Here is a 14,132-nt window from a genome sequence, read left to right as displayed (position 1 = left end):
TCGTTTGACCATCATAATGATGGCTGATGAGTTGGCTATGAATAAAGATGCGATTCTTCAAATTCTACAGGAAGGCTTAGGGAAAATAAGGGAAGGTCTGTGCAAGATATATGCCGCACAGCCCGACGAAACGTCATGCGACATCATCATGCGAAATGTCATGCAGACTTCAAGACAATCCTAATTTCCTCGGCGGTATTGCCACTGGAGATGAGTGTTGGGTGTCTTTCACTACGAACCAGAGACGAAGCGTCAAAGCATGCAGTAAGCTTCAAAGTCATCACCAAAATTTCATCCAGACTTGTCATGACAACCCTAATTTCCTCGACTGTATTGCTGCTGGAGATGAGGGTTGGATGTCTTTCAGTACGAGCCACAGAGTCAGAACATGCAGTGGACTTCAAAAAGTTTCGTTTACAAAAGTCTAGGATCAAGACAATGTGATCGTGTTTTTCGTCACAGTGCGATTCACAATTTGTACTTGAAGGGGAGAGAACCAATGCTGCATTCTAATCACCGCTGCTTCAAAGACTACCATGTTCTCGTGGGTAGCACAGTTGGTATAATAATAGTCAAAGATTTCTGAAGCGCATTTTCCAGGTGAGACGGCAATTTCGAGAGTTAGGCAGCTGGTCCTTGTTCAAAGACAATGCTGCTGGCCATTCAGCACTTGTGAAGACATTTCTGACGAAACATGGCGTTGTATGGATCAACTACTTACCCTATGCTCCCGATCAAGCACTAGTGGATTTCTTCCTCTTTCACAAGATGAAACCTGCACTCAAAGAAACGAGATTTCAGGATACTGAGGACATTAAGAAAAACATAACCGTAGAACTGAACATCATCTCTTGCCCTAATACCTGTGGGTGTAGGAATTAGTCCATATAGTTGTGTCCCCCCCCCTCCTCATAGCTTGAACTGCTACTGGAAAGCAGCTTTCTTGGTAGCAAAGTGGCCATTAAAAACTAAAAAACACAACACACACTATACAAACCCAGGGGCTCACACCTAGTGAGTATGGGCTTGGCAAACCCCGGGGTCCTGAGCTGGATATCATCATTCTTCTCTTTCTTGGTGATTCCTTGCTGCTTTTCTCTCTCTCTCTCTCTCTCTCTCTCTCTCTCTCTCTCTCTCAGAGTAACTCGGGAATTTGTTTTTGGCTGGTGCAGCATAAGCCTCAGGCTTCCTTGCACCATATGGCTAATAATAATAATAATAAACAACACTCTGTTCATCTCTTGCCATTTTACAGTTGTGCATCATCACAGTATGGAAACGCGGAGTTGAAGTAGCGTTCGGGAGCCTCACCCCTTCATACGGAACAACTCATGTTCCAGTCAGATGTAAAAAGCTCATAATCCTCTTCTCTTCTATGGAAAATGATGTCATTTTCAATATGGCACACAGATTCCAACTTGAGGTGCTATAAAGAGCTCTTTGTAGTATACATAGGGGTGTCATTTAATGGAAGATACCCTAAAGAACCAATACACGCTATGCAAGTTATTTCATTCATATTCATAACACATGTGTGAATTATGAATTTGGAGACCTTATAACTTGAATACACATCTTATATTGCCAAGGTTCATATGATTCTTGTTTTTTGTAGTGCTGTACAATTTATTCAGTCATCAGTGCTATAGCAATATAAGTTTAACCTGAATTGTAGCTACTATAAAAATTTTGATAAGCGTCCAGAATATCCAGGACATATGCGAGTAGTACTTTCCTCCTGAATTCATCTTGAGCACAAGTCTAACAATAATATCAACATTGGTGGTCAATTTTTACCAACTCGGGTATTTCCGATAATGCCAGCTCTGAAGCATACCGGTTCCTCCAAACAGAGTGGATCTACTATCTAAACGCAAAAATAAAATGTCTAACTAATGCTACGATGAACTGAGTGTCAAATTTAAACGCTTCAGTTAATTTTAGTGACCGACTATTCCAAGAAAATCCCCGTCTCTCAAGAACAGCAAAATCAGAATTGTTCATAATGAACAGATGTGAGGATAATTATTTTAACGAACTTAATCCAGTAAAATATAATCAGTTACTTTCAACAGTGTAAAAGATATGTCCACCTACAACAAAATTTGACTGTAATGAATTTGTTAAATGTGTATATAATGTTATTTTTTATTCCAAATACTTCATTAATTATTCCTTATCAGCAGTGTACTGTTTCCAGTGTCTACTGCAATGAAGATAAAATCGTTAAAGTTGTTCGTAGTGCTATTCCAACTGTAGAAACCTAAGTAATTATAATTTCTATATCATATTTTAATGGACCTGGCCTATCGTCGTGAAGGAATACCTAGTCGCGAATTGTAATCAATAACATGTACTCACCAGTAAAGTACTATTTATTTAGTTTTTACTAGTCACATTGTACCATTACAGTGTTACAGTATTTCTTCAGCTACAGTATGTATATAGGATAAGTCAAGAGTAGCTTCACACATTTGGGGCTTTATAACTTTTTATTATACAATATATATTTTTTATTGTGCATTTATTATACAATACTTTTTATTAGTACAATTCAATAATGCTGTATTAAATAACAGTTACAATATTAAGTATGACTCCCAACAGCATGCGGCATGTATTCCAACGGTAATGGACCTCTTGCCATAGATGTTATAACACGGCTGGTATAACTGTGTTGAACACTGCAGTGATCCTTCTCTTCAAGTTGTGTACATCAGTTGACAAGAGGAGCTTGTACTTCTAGTCAACATAACGCTACAAAAAATGAATCCAGTGGTGCAAGGTCCGTTGAGCTGGCTATAGATTTGAACTTGTGTTCCACCTATCGACCATGAAAGTGGAGATCCAAACAGCATCGAACATCCTTATAGAAGTATGGGGGTGCTCCATCTTGTTGGAATTGCACATTGTTGCCGGAATCATTCTGAACAACTTGCGGAATAAGATAAATCTCCGGCATGTCTCTATATACGGTACCTGTGATTATTTTTTATGTGCAGAACAGACAGTACACTTTTCTGCAACTTGGGAGTACAAAGCGTATTCCGAAAACATATTGGATTTTTCACTTCACATACTTTCACGTTGTGTATGTTTGCATTGCCTGTGTCGTCACTAAGAATTAAACATTTAAGCAGCTCTTTATCTTCTGTCATCCTAGAAACTTGTTCATATTTTAATGTCTGATTTTGTCGTCAGCCGTAATGGTTTGTGTAACTTGTTTGGTTTTAGATGCAATTGCTTACGCAACACTTTTCACTTTTTTATTTATTTATTTTTTTGCAGTACAGCAAGCTCTATGCTGCTCCGATACGTTAATTTTTTTTTTTACTGTTGACGAAACTCCTCACTTCCTCAATGGTTTTCTCTCCTACCTGCCAGTCTTCTTACCTTGATGCACAGAACATTTCAGTGACTAACCTTGTTACGAGCCTTGTATGAAATTTCCGCTTAACTTTGTTCATAAACTTCGTTTCTTCTATCCAAAAAATGTATTGTGCTCCTTCGGCACCAATGTTTGTCGCCATTTCTGGTGACACGACAGCAGTGCCGCAGGTGGCGACTTCAGCAATCATTAATTATGAATGAGCAACAAAACTCTTCACTTTATCCTTTTTACCGTTGTCAGCACTTGTTGACTGTCTTGAACACATTTTCAGACTTAAAGTATGTGAAGCTAATTTTGACAACGCTTGCGATTCAGAAGTCGTTTCGCCTAACAGCATTTTAGAATCCTAATTTACGAGTAATATCGTGCAGTTGGCTGGACAACATGTTCGCGTAGTTGTTACTCTTCAGCTATTTATATTTCTCATTGCTCGCGATGGAGAGTACTTGTTGTAGTAATTTCCCGCTTTTTTCTTTATAAAAGTATTTTTGTATTTGCAATTTTCTTTTTATGAAAATGTATCTTGCGTGCAAGCTAAGCTTTTCACTCACTCGAAATTGTTTATCGATCAATGACACATTTCGTATTTTCTTGTAGCTTTTTATTTATTTAATGATTCATTTTATCAATACTCAAACCTTAGTTTGTTCATCCTTGAACGCCCACGTACTTGAGGGTGTGATAATAGCACTGATACCAAATATATGCATTTTTATAAGTGGCTACTATGCTTCGCCTATGGGAGAAATAAGCAATTTTAAAATATTTGAGTAAAACTTGTGGGTCTTTGCAGAATGTCAAAAAACGCAAATGCAATTTTTGTAAGTAATTATTTTTTCCATAGGAATGAAAGTATCAGTAATGATTGAGTGATACTTAATATTTTGAGCAGATCATTTGAAATAAGGCACTGTATGCATCTTTACATCGAATATCCATGAAAAGTAATCAAATTCTTTGCAGAATACACCTATGCCAACTAACAGAATCCATATACAGTTCAAATTGTAACCACCAAATAAGCAGTCTCCCTTATTTATTTTTTTTATTTAAACAGGAACACTCTAGGCCTTTTTAAAATTTTTAAAAATTTAAAACAGATATCTGTTAACTGAAATTTCATTTCTCTTAAATTAAATTAAATTTTATTTGAAAGAAAAATACAATTTTTTTAAATAAATTCCATCTGTTTATCTGTGATCACTTAAAATGCCTCATGATTTCGCATGATAAGCAAAATACAGTGCGCAACGTCCTTATCATGATGATATTTATATTCATTATTGTAACCGATGTTGGTAGAGAGTGCAATATATCATAATTATGTAACGATTGGTTCATATATTCAGTGCTTCCCAAACATTCTTTGCCATATCTTTATGGAGGCTGATTGTAGTAATCCATCCCTGTATTTTCTTGCTTCTATTTCCCAGATTCCTGGTGTGTTACTTCTTTTACATAATCCTTGCCTGTAATGGTGAAGAAGAGCCATATCAGTAGGTACTTTATACTGATCCAAATTTTTCATATGTTTCCATACGAAATGAATTCCTCCTTGGATCATCGAATATGGCTTTACGATATATTTGGATCTCTGGAAGGCCGGCCAGATTTTATTTTCCCTTAAAGTTCTCAGCTGAGTTACTAGTGGAACCGGTAACAGTGAAGCTTTCCAATCAGGTGGATATTCTAAACAAAAAAATGCCTGCCTGATTATGTAACTCCCGAACTGTTTCCCTTTGTCACTTGTAGCTGGAAAATTTTCTATTAACTTCGTTAAAGTTAATTGTTTTTTTGGAACAATGAACTCATCCCAGTCTAACACGGCAATGTAATTATATTTGTACATATTTCTGTATATACAGTCTTGAATACTGGCTAACTGTCCCACTTGCCAAGCTTTACAAAAATTCTGGGGAATATTCCACTGGAGTAAGTCTATCGAGTAATACTGTTGTAGTTCCATGATAAATTTCCTCGTGTAGTTTGTAGCCTCATAATCATAAAAAGTAAAGTGCTCCACATGTAGAATTTTGTAATACGCCACAAATTCTGCAATAGCAAAGGTATCGTTAAAATTCCCAAACATAGGGCGAACACAGATGGCAATACTATAAGAAGTACTTTTTTTCTCAATCAGTGATAGAACTGGTATCCAATTTGATTGTTCACTGGAATGGTGTATGAACAAAGCTACTGCAGATGGTTTTCGCTCAGAAATGCACACAAAAAAGGCGGCTCTATACTTCAAGCTTTTATGTTCAGGGATAATATCAACAATCGAAATTTCAGTAACTAGCTCTGGTTCGTCTTCATGTAAAATTTTGCAGCTAATCTTCATACGAGATAGCTTTTGATTGTTTATAATTCCTATCACATATATAGCTGTTTTATTGTCATTTCTTTGACTATTCCAGTACGCTGAGTAAACAGAAATTTTGTTATTTAAGGCGTCCCATCTGTTCGCAATGGTCCATTGATCCTGATTACTTCGTGACTCAGTTGTGATGTTTGTAAGATTTATATCTACCGAGGAAGCCCTATAAGTGGATTGACCAATCGAGTTATATGCCACCAAACATATCATATATAAACATGTGATAACCAATATGCAAAATATACCTTTGTACGACAACCACATTGTTCAGTAGGACGAATTATAGCTGAAAAAAAAAATTAAATTAATTTAATTGTAATAAAGCTATTATAATTCATTAAGGGTTCATGCAGCCATTTTCCCCATGCACGAAAATAAATTGCATATCTATTCAATTTGTATTGTTTTATTCCAGAGGCGGTCAGAAAGTAAGTTGACAAAGGTATATGGTTTGAGGTTATTTATTGGAATCCATGTTATGAAAAATACAGGGTAAATTATACAAGCATTCCTTTTCAACAGTCTATGCAAATGTTGAGACTCCGGGTTCTTTGTTTACTCTGAATAGAAATCCTTGTTCTTTTCCCCTAGCCATCATCCTCATCTTATTGCAATTTTAATATCATCACTTTGAAACCTCTGGCCTCCGGCATATTGCTTCAGCACCGGATAAAAATGCTAATCACTAAATCATAAGAGATATATACAGGATTCCCCAAGGTTTCCTACTTAAAATGCTACAAAAATTTTATTGCTGCGGCATAGTGCAACCGTGCATTGTCTTGCAGTAAGGAACACCTTTTCGAAGTAGCCGTGGACGCTTTCTGTTAAAGGTCGTGCCAAAAATTGTCAGTGTTGCACAATAAGTTGACACATTGATTTTTGTGCCTACTTGACTAAATTCCACTATAAAAACGCCTCTGTGGTTCCGAAACAACAGCCATCACGTTGCCAGTGGAATTCGCAATCTTGAACTTTTTAATCATGAAGAACCATAGTATTTCCATTCCATTCCAGTCTAGTAAGTTTCCATGGTATGATGATGAACTTATGTCTTGTCTCCTGTAATGATGTACTCTTATAATTTTTGACCACTATACCCTTTCAGAAATTACAAAACACATGCTTTTCATTGTTTCCTGGGGTCTTCTGTTAATGTTAAAAGCACCCAACTTGCATGCACTTTGCTAAACCCTAATTTCTGAACGATGTTGATGACTGTTCCACGTGACAGATTCAAATCATGTTGCAGTTCACTCTTGGTAAACATGTTGCGAATCTCATTTCCCACGAGTACAGTGTTGTCCGCAGCTCTTGCTGTTTGCAGTTTACCGCTCCTTTCATAATCCTCCCACTAACGCTTCTGTCACGAAATTTTGTGATACCCAAATGACTCATGACCTCATGATCATCATCATAAACTTCCACTCACGAGCTGGCGATGAATTTCTGCATTTGACACTTTGTTGCATTCAAAAACTGATTTCGCACGGGCGAAATCAGTTTTTGAATGCAAGAGAGTAAAAGCAAATGCAAGACGGTAAAAATGAAACTGCTTCTAAAAATAAAGATTTGCTTGGATGCAAAATTGAGATCCAGTGTGCAGTAGACGGCCGATGAATTTATGAGCAGTGTTAGGATCTATGATTAATGAAACCCTTGACATAGCCACCATGAATGTAAGGTTCTTTGCAAAATTATACGCTTGGAAAACTTAATTTCTGATTGCCACTGGCAGCTACCACAAAATTGAATCATTCCTTAAAGGAGTTCCTATTTACAGAGGTACAGATGCTATTGCCTTAGGCCTCCAAGGTCACGGGGAGTATACCAAACCATCAACACAGTTACTGTTAGAAGTATATATGTATATATATATATATTAATTTTTAATTGCATTTCATTTACTGTAATTATTGCATTTTTCGTTTATTGTGTTTAAATCTGTTTGTACATATATCCCCCATTTTTTTCATTTCTCGTTTAAAAAAAAAAAATTCTTGTTTGTATTCCTGGACGACCACCAGGTCAGAGGAGTTTACAATAAATCATTAATACAATTGTTAATTGTATTTAGCAGTCACGAGCTTCAACCTCGGTGTACTCAAAGAGCCTTGTGATGAGAGGGTAAAAATTAAACTGCTTCTAAAAATAAAGATTTGCTTGGATGCAAAATTGAGATCGAGCAACGCCTTGCCTCTAGTACAAGTATTGTTATTCTGCTTGAGGCACAGTTCAGATAGGATGTCATATAGCAGCCTAGTTGTAGCGGATGGCTCCTCAATGCTTAATGGAGAGTGTTGAATATTGAAGTCTCTAAACAAGTAAACCTCATCCGACTGGTGAAAAAGTTGTTTCAAACTCAACAAAGCGCTTGAGACAGCCTCTCCGTAACAAGGAGATCAACCGGGGGCGGAGGATAGATAACTGCAATGAGAACAGTTTTGCTATAAACCTTCAGCTGACAAAAGATTCTTACGATTCCTTAAATATTCCTTAAGATTCCAAAAGATTCCTTAAATATTCCTTCGATTCCTTAAATATTCCTTAAGATTCCTTAAATATTCTTCATTTAAATATACTTCATCTGAATTGGCCTTAAACACCGAAATAGAAATATTGACAAACAGATTTCGAAATCGTGACTACCTCCTCTCTGTAATTAGGCATATAAAAGTACAAGTGGAAAATACTACCTATTTAACCAAATTGCTCAGAATAACAATAGTAATAAGAAAACATGTTTTATTTCTGTACCCTACATTGAACAATGGCATAATCAACTTTTTAAAGACAGAATTTAAAATTATTTCTAAACGTATGCGGAAATTACAAACTATACTACACAATCATTCTAACTGATCTTCTGTCATGTTTCAAACAAATTTAGTTTATCATATTTCATGTAAAGATTGTGACTCGTCCTTGTATGCAGAGAATATAAATCAGGGATTTATATTCTCTGCATACAAGAGTAAAAAAACAACACATGGCTTCAGTACGTGCTTCCGCTTCGTGGCCTCAGAATTTGCTTTCCATGCTGTTAGTGAGGACCATACGTTTTTATTTAATAACGCTAAAATTGTTAACGTCCAACATAACTATACAAAATTATTAATAGCTGAAACGCTGGCAATTAAATTAACTCTTAATTCGATTAAGTACGACGCCCGTACGTTATTTCAGATTCATAGTCTTTCACGTGCACGCTCCGTGACAGCAAATTATCTCTCATATATAAATTCAACAATTCATTTTAAGTTTACTATCCTGTGATCACGACTAAGGTCGAAAAGTCCCCGTCCACTTAAGGAAAGTGAATAAGTGTTCAGAATTTTTAGATTTTTGGAAGTTATTTGTATTCATTTTTAATTTATAGATACAATGTCTTCTCCCACTCGTTGTCTTTCGTTGGAATTCTGATATATTTTGGTGATGGGTGGTTTAGAGCTCTCAGACCACAGATACCAGGTACATGGGTACATTGGATCGCTAATGGTTTGCTTCCGAGGGTAGAATTCATTTCGTTATTTTAATATCCGTTTAAATTTAAGGAGAGTGTTAGGGAAAAAACGTCCTGCATGCATATATTGAGGTAATTCCTCTCATTATGTTGAAAATTACCTGGTATTATAGCGGGCGTGAATCCTTCAGTCTCGGGAAAGAGCTTTCCTTTCGTGAGCCAAGCATTGGAAGCCATCTTATTTATGTAGTATTGATGGAGGTCATGTAGTGTTTGCCGTGTAGTGCCTTTTTCGCCCATTTTGCTGTCTTTGTTTATTCTGTCGGTGTGAGTGTGGCCTGCTTGTTGAGTTTCTATTTGTCTTCTCTTTCTTATGGCTTGCTAGATTGGAGCTGTGTTTTCCTGGAAGTAATCCCGTAGGTCCTTAATCGCCTTCTTCTCTTGTTCAATGAGGTCAGTCAGTTCTCTCCGGCTCTCGTGGGTAGCACAGTTGGTGTAATCGCCGTCCGCTGCACACCGGGTGAAAAAACCTGGGTTCTAGTCCCGTCAATGGCGATGGTGGGAGGAATTTTTATGGGCTTTTTCACAATGTGGCTGAGTTAGACGGTCTCAGGCAGGGCTATCATGGTCTTTTCTCCCGGAAACTCGGGGTTTTCTTCCAGCAAACAAAAAATCGACCTCAGAACACACGCAATTTACAGACCATATACGCAGAGCAATATGGCTTTAGTCGCTGATAATCTTAAAACCCTACTACAACAATTCTCATGTTGAAGGGACGGCACCGCATTCCTCGTTGTTTCCAGATGAAATATCGTGTAGAATCTTATCTGTATGTAACTTAAACAGGACTGATCAGAGAACAGAACTGTAACCCCATTTATCAGTGCTCCAATTCACATGTTCATGGCACTAGTTTCGACGAGCTCTGCGGTGGTTTGGTGTTAATGGAATTGTGTTAATGGTATACAAACTACTGGCTTCCTTGTTTAGAGTCCACTTGAATTGAGCTTTCTTAACGCAGTCTGGTTGGAAATGTTTTCACCTGTGGCTGCAGCAACCTCAAGAGTAAGTTGATGACAGGACATCGTAGGGTTCCGTCTTGCTGTTAGAGCCAGATAGCAGTCTGTTCTGGTTTATATAGCTGTTAGCGATCTTGGCCAGTTCTTCTTATAATGGTTCCTGTCTCCTGAAACTGCTTCCATAGTGCCGAGACGACACTGCGTGATACATTAAGCTAACATGCCACCTCCACCTGCGATTGCCCGGCTTCAAGTTGTCCAACTGCCCGTCATCCAAAAGAATCATCTAAACGAGGATAACTTGTCATCATAAGTACTGGAAATGTGACTATCTCACTGAGCAAGCCAAAAAATGGGAATGAGGTGATGTGGTTTCAACTTGTGTTTTTATAGGAACAACAGAACATGAACAACAATTGTTCATGTTCAGTTGAACTATTGAACATGAATAATTTGCATAATGTGCGGCTCAGTAAGGTGGTAGATTGATTTCTATTGGATACTCGGTATTTATATGCAGGATGCCTATTATATCAAATATTCGCCTTCGGCGATACTGTTCACAGTAAAATATTCATGAAAAACATTTTGTTCTGTTAATTTTATCGAGCATAGCATTACAATAAAATTTTAATCGAGCTTCATAATCAGGTGAATGATTTATAGACACCCTTCACATTCTGTCTATACTGGTGGACTTGACAGCGTGAATTTGATAGCATGTGATGGCCAAGTGTTCTGAGAAGGCTCAGCCACACTAAAATACCACATAACCTATACCTTTGTCTCAAAGACTACCACGGAAATAGACAAGTCACTGTGCACAGGGTATCAGATCACCCGTCCTCTGACCAAAGGTTGCCCACAGGATTCCGTATCGGGTCCATATTTTTGAACTATGATATACATGATGACCTTGTACATCCTTGTATATGATGAATTCATGAATCTAGATCTCGGCAACGGACAAAGTTGCCTTGGCGGACGACCCTGTCCTCTTTGTTAAACATAACACTATAATGGTAATTGAAGATGCTTAAATACAACATGCTTAAAATATCTAAAAAAAAAACTAAGACTGTTCTTCTCAAAGGCACCTTAAATTCTAGAACGCTACCTCTAATAAAAATATCTGGTAATTCAAAAAAATAAAGGTTCAAGAACTGAAATATCGAGTAGTGGTGTTTGACACTAAACTGTCATTTTTCCCATATCTCAACTGCAGGCTTGATTACCCGAATCAACAGGTCTGATTAGGAATTAAAAAGAACTTTACTGCTGATCTATAAAGCAATATTCCAACCTATAGAACTGGCATATGGTTCTACAGGACGTCTTTGGACAAAAACAAATGGAAAATAAACTCTATATATGGAATAATATTATTAACTATAATCAAAGCTTGTACAGTTAGCACACCTTCCCTCTAAGTAATAGCATGCACATTACCGCTAGATCTAGTGATTGTGCGTAGAAGCTTAAATTATTGCCTAAAACGACAAATACTAACTAGCTTTATGGGAATCACCCTAATGTGACTAAAGATCTCAAAAAAGAGAAAAAGAAAAAGCCATCGCTACAAAACTCCAGCAAAAGTCGTAAACTGAATGGGATCAAGCCGCAAAGAGGGAGGCGACTGAAACGTTTCTACCTGAGGTAGTTTAGTCTGCCCTAAGACCTTTCATGGTACTCTTCCGGCCTGTACACTACTTTCTTCTTAACAGGATATGATTCCTTCAAAGCTAAACTCCATTACTTTGGTTTGTGAGAAGAACCACTACACTCCTGCGGAACTAATGAAGACTGGACGCATATACGTACTGTATGATTGGTCAAACTATGACAATGAAAGAAGTCAGTTAATTAACAAAATTAGCCCAGTGCCAAAAGACATGAACATCTTTTCATAACAAAACAGTTTTATTTTTTTTATTGAATATGCCCAAATAGTATTTACAATAATAAATTGTAATCACGTCTTTTACAATAACACGTGCTGACTAACAACTAGCCCTGCCTCAAAATGCGACTGGAAATTAATTAGATAATCCAACAGCTCTGTCCCAGGTCCCAGTAGTCCGCCCTAACCCGGTTGTGACAACACACTGATGAGACTTTTCCCTATTATGACTGAAGGACCTGGCGTCTGGGGTCTCGGACATTGTGCCAGTGCCCTCTCAGAGACAGGCCACAACTTGATTAGACTGCTGACATTGAGCCTTGGCGTGATATGTGGGGTTGCTGACGCTGGCTCGTGCCAGTATGAGATAAAAATGTACGGAATTGACTGATGACATTGTGTCTTCGCATGATTTGGATTGTTGTTGTCTACGCTGGCCTCAGGGCTATTTTGGATTGCTAAATACTCACGATTTTGACGAAGGGCATCAAAAGGGGGCCTATTGACTTTATCCTTCTCACATCATTTTCCTCTCCCCCTCTTTAGTTTCACCTAAAGGAAGGGGACATAATGTGCCCCACCTCAACTCCCCTTTCCCAAACATCTCAGGGTAGCGGTAAGAAGACATCCCCACAATCTGGGGATGTATTCTCCTTCATTCACACCTGTATAATCCTAACTCCTTCTCCCATTCTTGTTCTCCCCCCCGTATGCTCCTATTCAACAAAAACCATTTTTTTATCTTGTTTTGGGTTCTCCTTGGTAAGCTCAGGCGATCCTGGGGTTCGCCCCGCCAGAGTACTTATTCCTCTCTACTTTCTGGCCCTGCTCCATATGCCAATGAATGGGAAACAGAGGCTCGGTAGTGTTCCACAGGCGTCCCCTGGCGAAGAGGCCATATGAACAACATAACATCACAACCCGCCACTAACACTACACATACTCTCTGTCCTTTACAGAGTGAATTAAGAAGTTTTGCTGATCCTAGTTGCTATGGGATTTTCCATGGAATAGGTTCCCATGGTTAGAGAAGTTAGTCCACTTTTCCACTTCTTCCTACTTTATTCTTGCTTTACTTCTTCTCACTTTTAATTATTGGAGGATCCATCTGTTGATCCTCCTCTATTCTATCCATTTGCCTCCCCAGTTCCCAAACTTCTCCCTCCGTATTCCTCCTTTTCCACTTCATCCTTTTTGAGGCATTGTCGGGTCTTATGCCCTGGGCTTGCCCAGCAGGAGATAGTAGATCCTGGCCGCCTCCACGTGGCGGGGATGGGGGTGGGACGTAGTGACCAGGTGTTACTGCTTCTCACTTGTTAAGAGCCAGGCACCGGCCGAAAACATAACAGAACACATCATAACACTTACACGCCCAACATACTACATACAAATGGCCGGTTTTGGCGTAAGCTTCAACACAAGAAGTACAATAGCGGCTTATGGAGGCCTGGGGTCCGCCACAACAACAACACATGCATATCCCTGAATACCCCCTGTCCTTTACAGAGTGTGTATACTACAAAACCTCATCCATTCTCCTTAAAGGCTCTCTCGACCTGCGTAGACCACCCCAAATTAAAATTGATGAGAGCACGATAAAATTGGCACCACAGCTCAAATATTTAGGTATTCTCCTAGACAGCAAACTATCCTTTCAGCCACACCTTAAATACATCAGAACGAAGATCAGGAACTACTCAGCCCTGGTGGCCAGGGTCTCACGTAGAGACTGGGGCCTCAACAAGAGAACGCTGGCACTCTACTATAAGACAGTTTTCATCCCAGCAATCTCATATGTTTCGGCCATATGGTACAATAAAGCTACGCTAGTAGTGAATAGAAGAATGCTGGATTCTACCCAGCGATCCATCCTCCGCGCCATAACCCGCGCCTGCAGTACAGTGAGTACACCAGCCTTACAAGTAATAGCAGGAACGCTCCCATTAGACCTAGAAATCGTTAGAACTGGAATGCTCTAT

General features: G+C 38.5%; 1 protein-coding gene across 1 annotated transcript; it reads right to left on the bottom strand.

Moving 5' to 3' along the window:
• Window positions 1-4,736: 4,736 nt before the first annotated feature.
• Window positions 4,737-6,032, bottom strand: LOC150084393 (beta-1,4-galactosyltransferase galt-1-like). The gene has a single exon (XM_090376214.1). It carries the CDS (start codon window positions 6,030-6,032, stop codon window positions 4,737-4,739), a length of 1,296 nt encoding a protein of 431 aa, XP_090232340.1.
• Between the last annotated feature and the right edge of the window lie 8,100 nt (window positions 6,033-14,132).

The sequence above is a fragment of the Mastigoproctus giganteus genome, chromosome 6 (genome assembly GCF_048544385.1).
Source record: "Mastigoproctus giganteus isolate SK-2022 chromosome 6, ASM4854438v1, whole genome shotgun sequence".
Taxonomy (NCBI): domain Eukaryota; kingdom Metazoa; phylum Arthropoda; class Arachnida; order Uropygi; family Thelyphonidae; genus Mastigoproctus; species Mastigoproctus giganteus.
The sequence above is the reverse complement of the archived record's forward strand: the minus strand, read 5'-3'. Positions and strand labels throughout refer to the sequence as shown.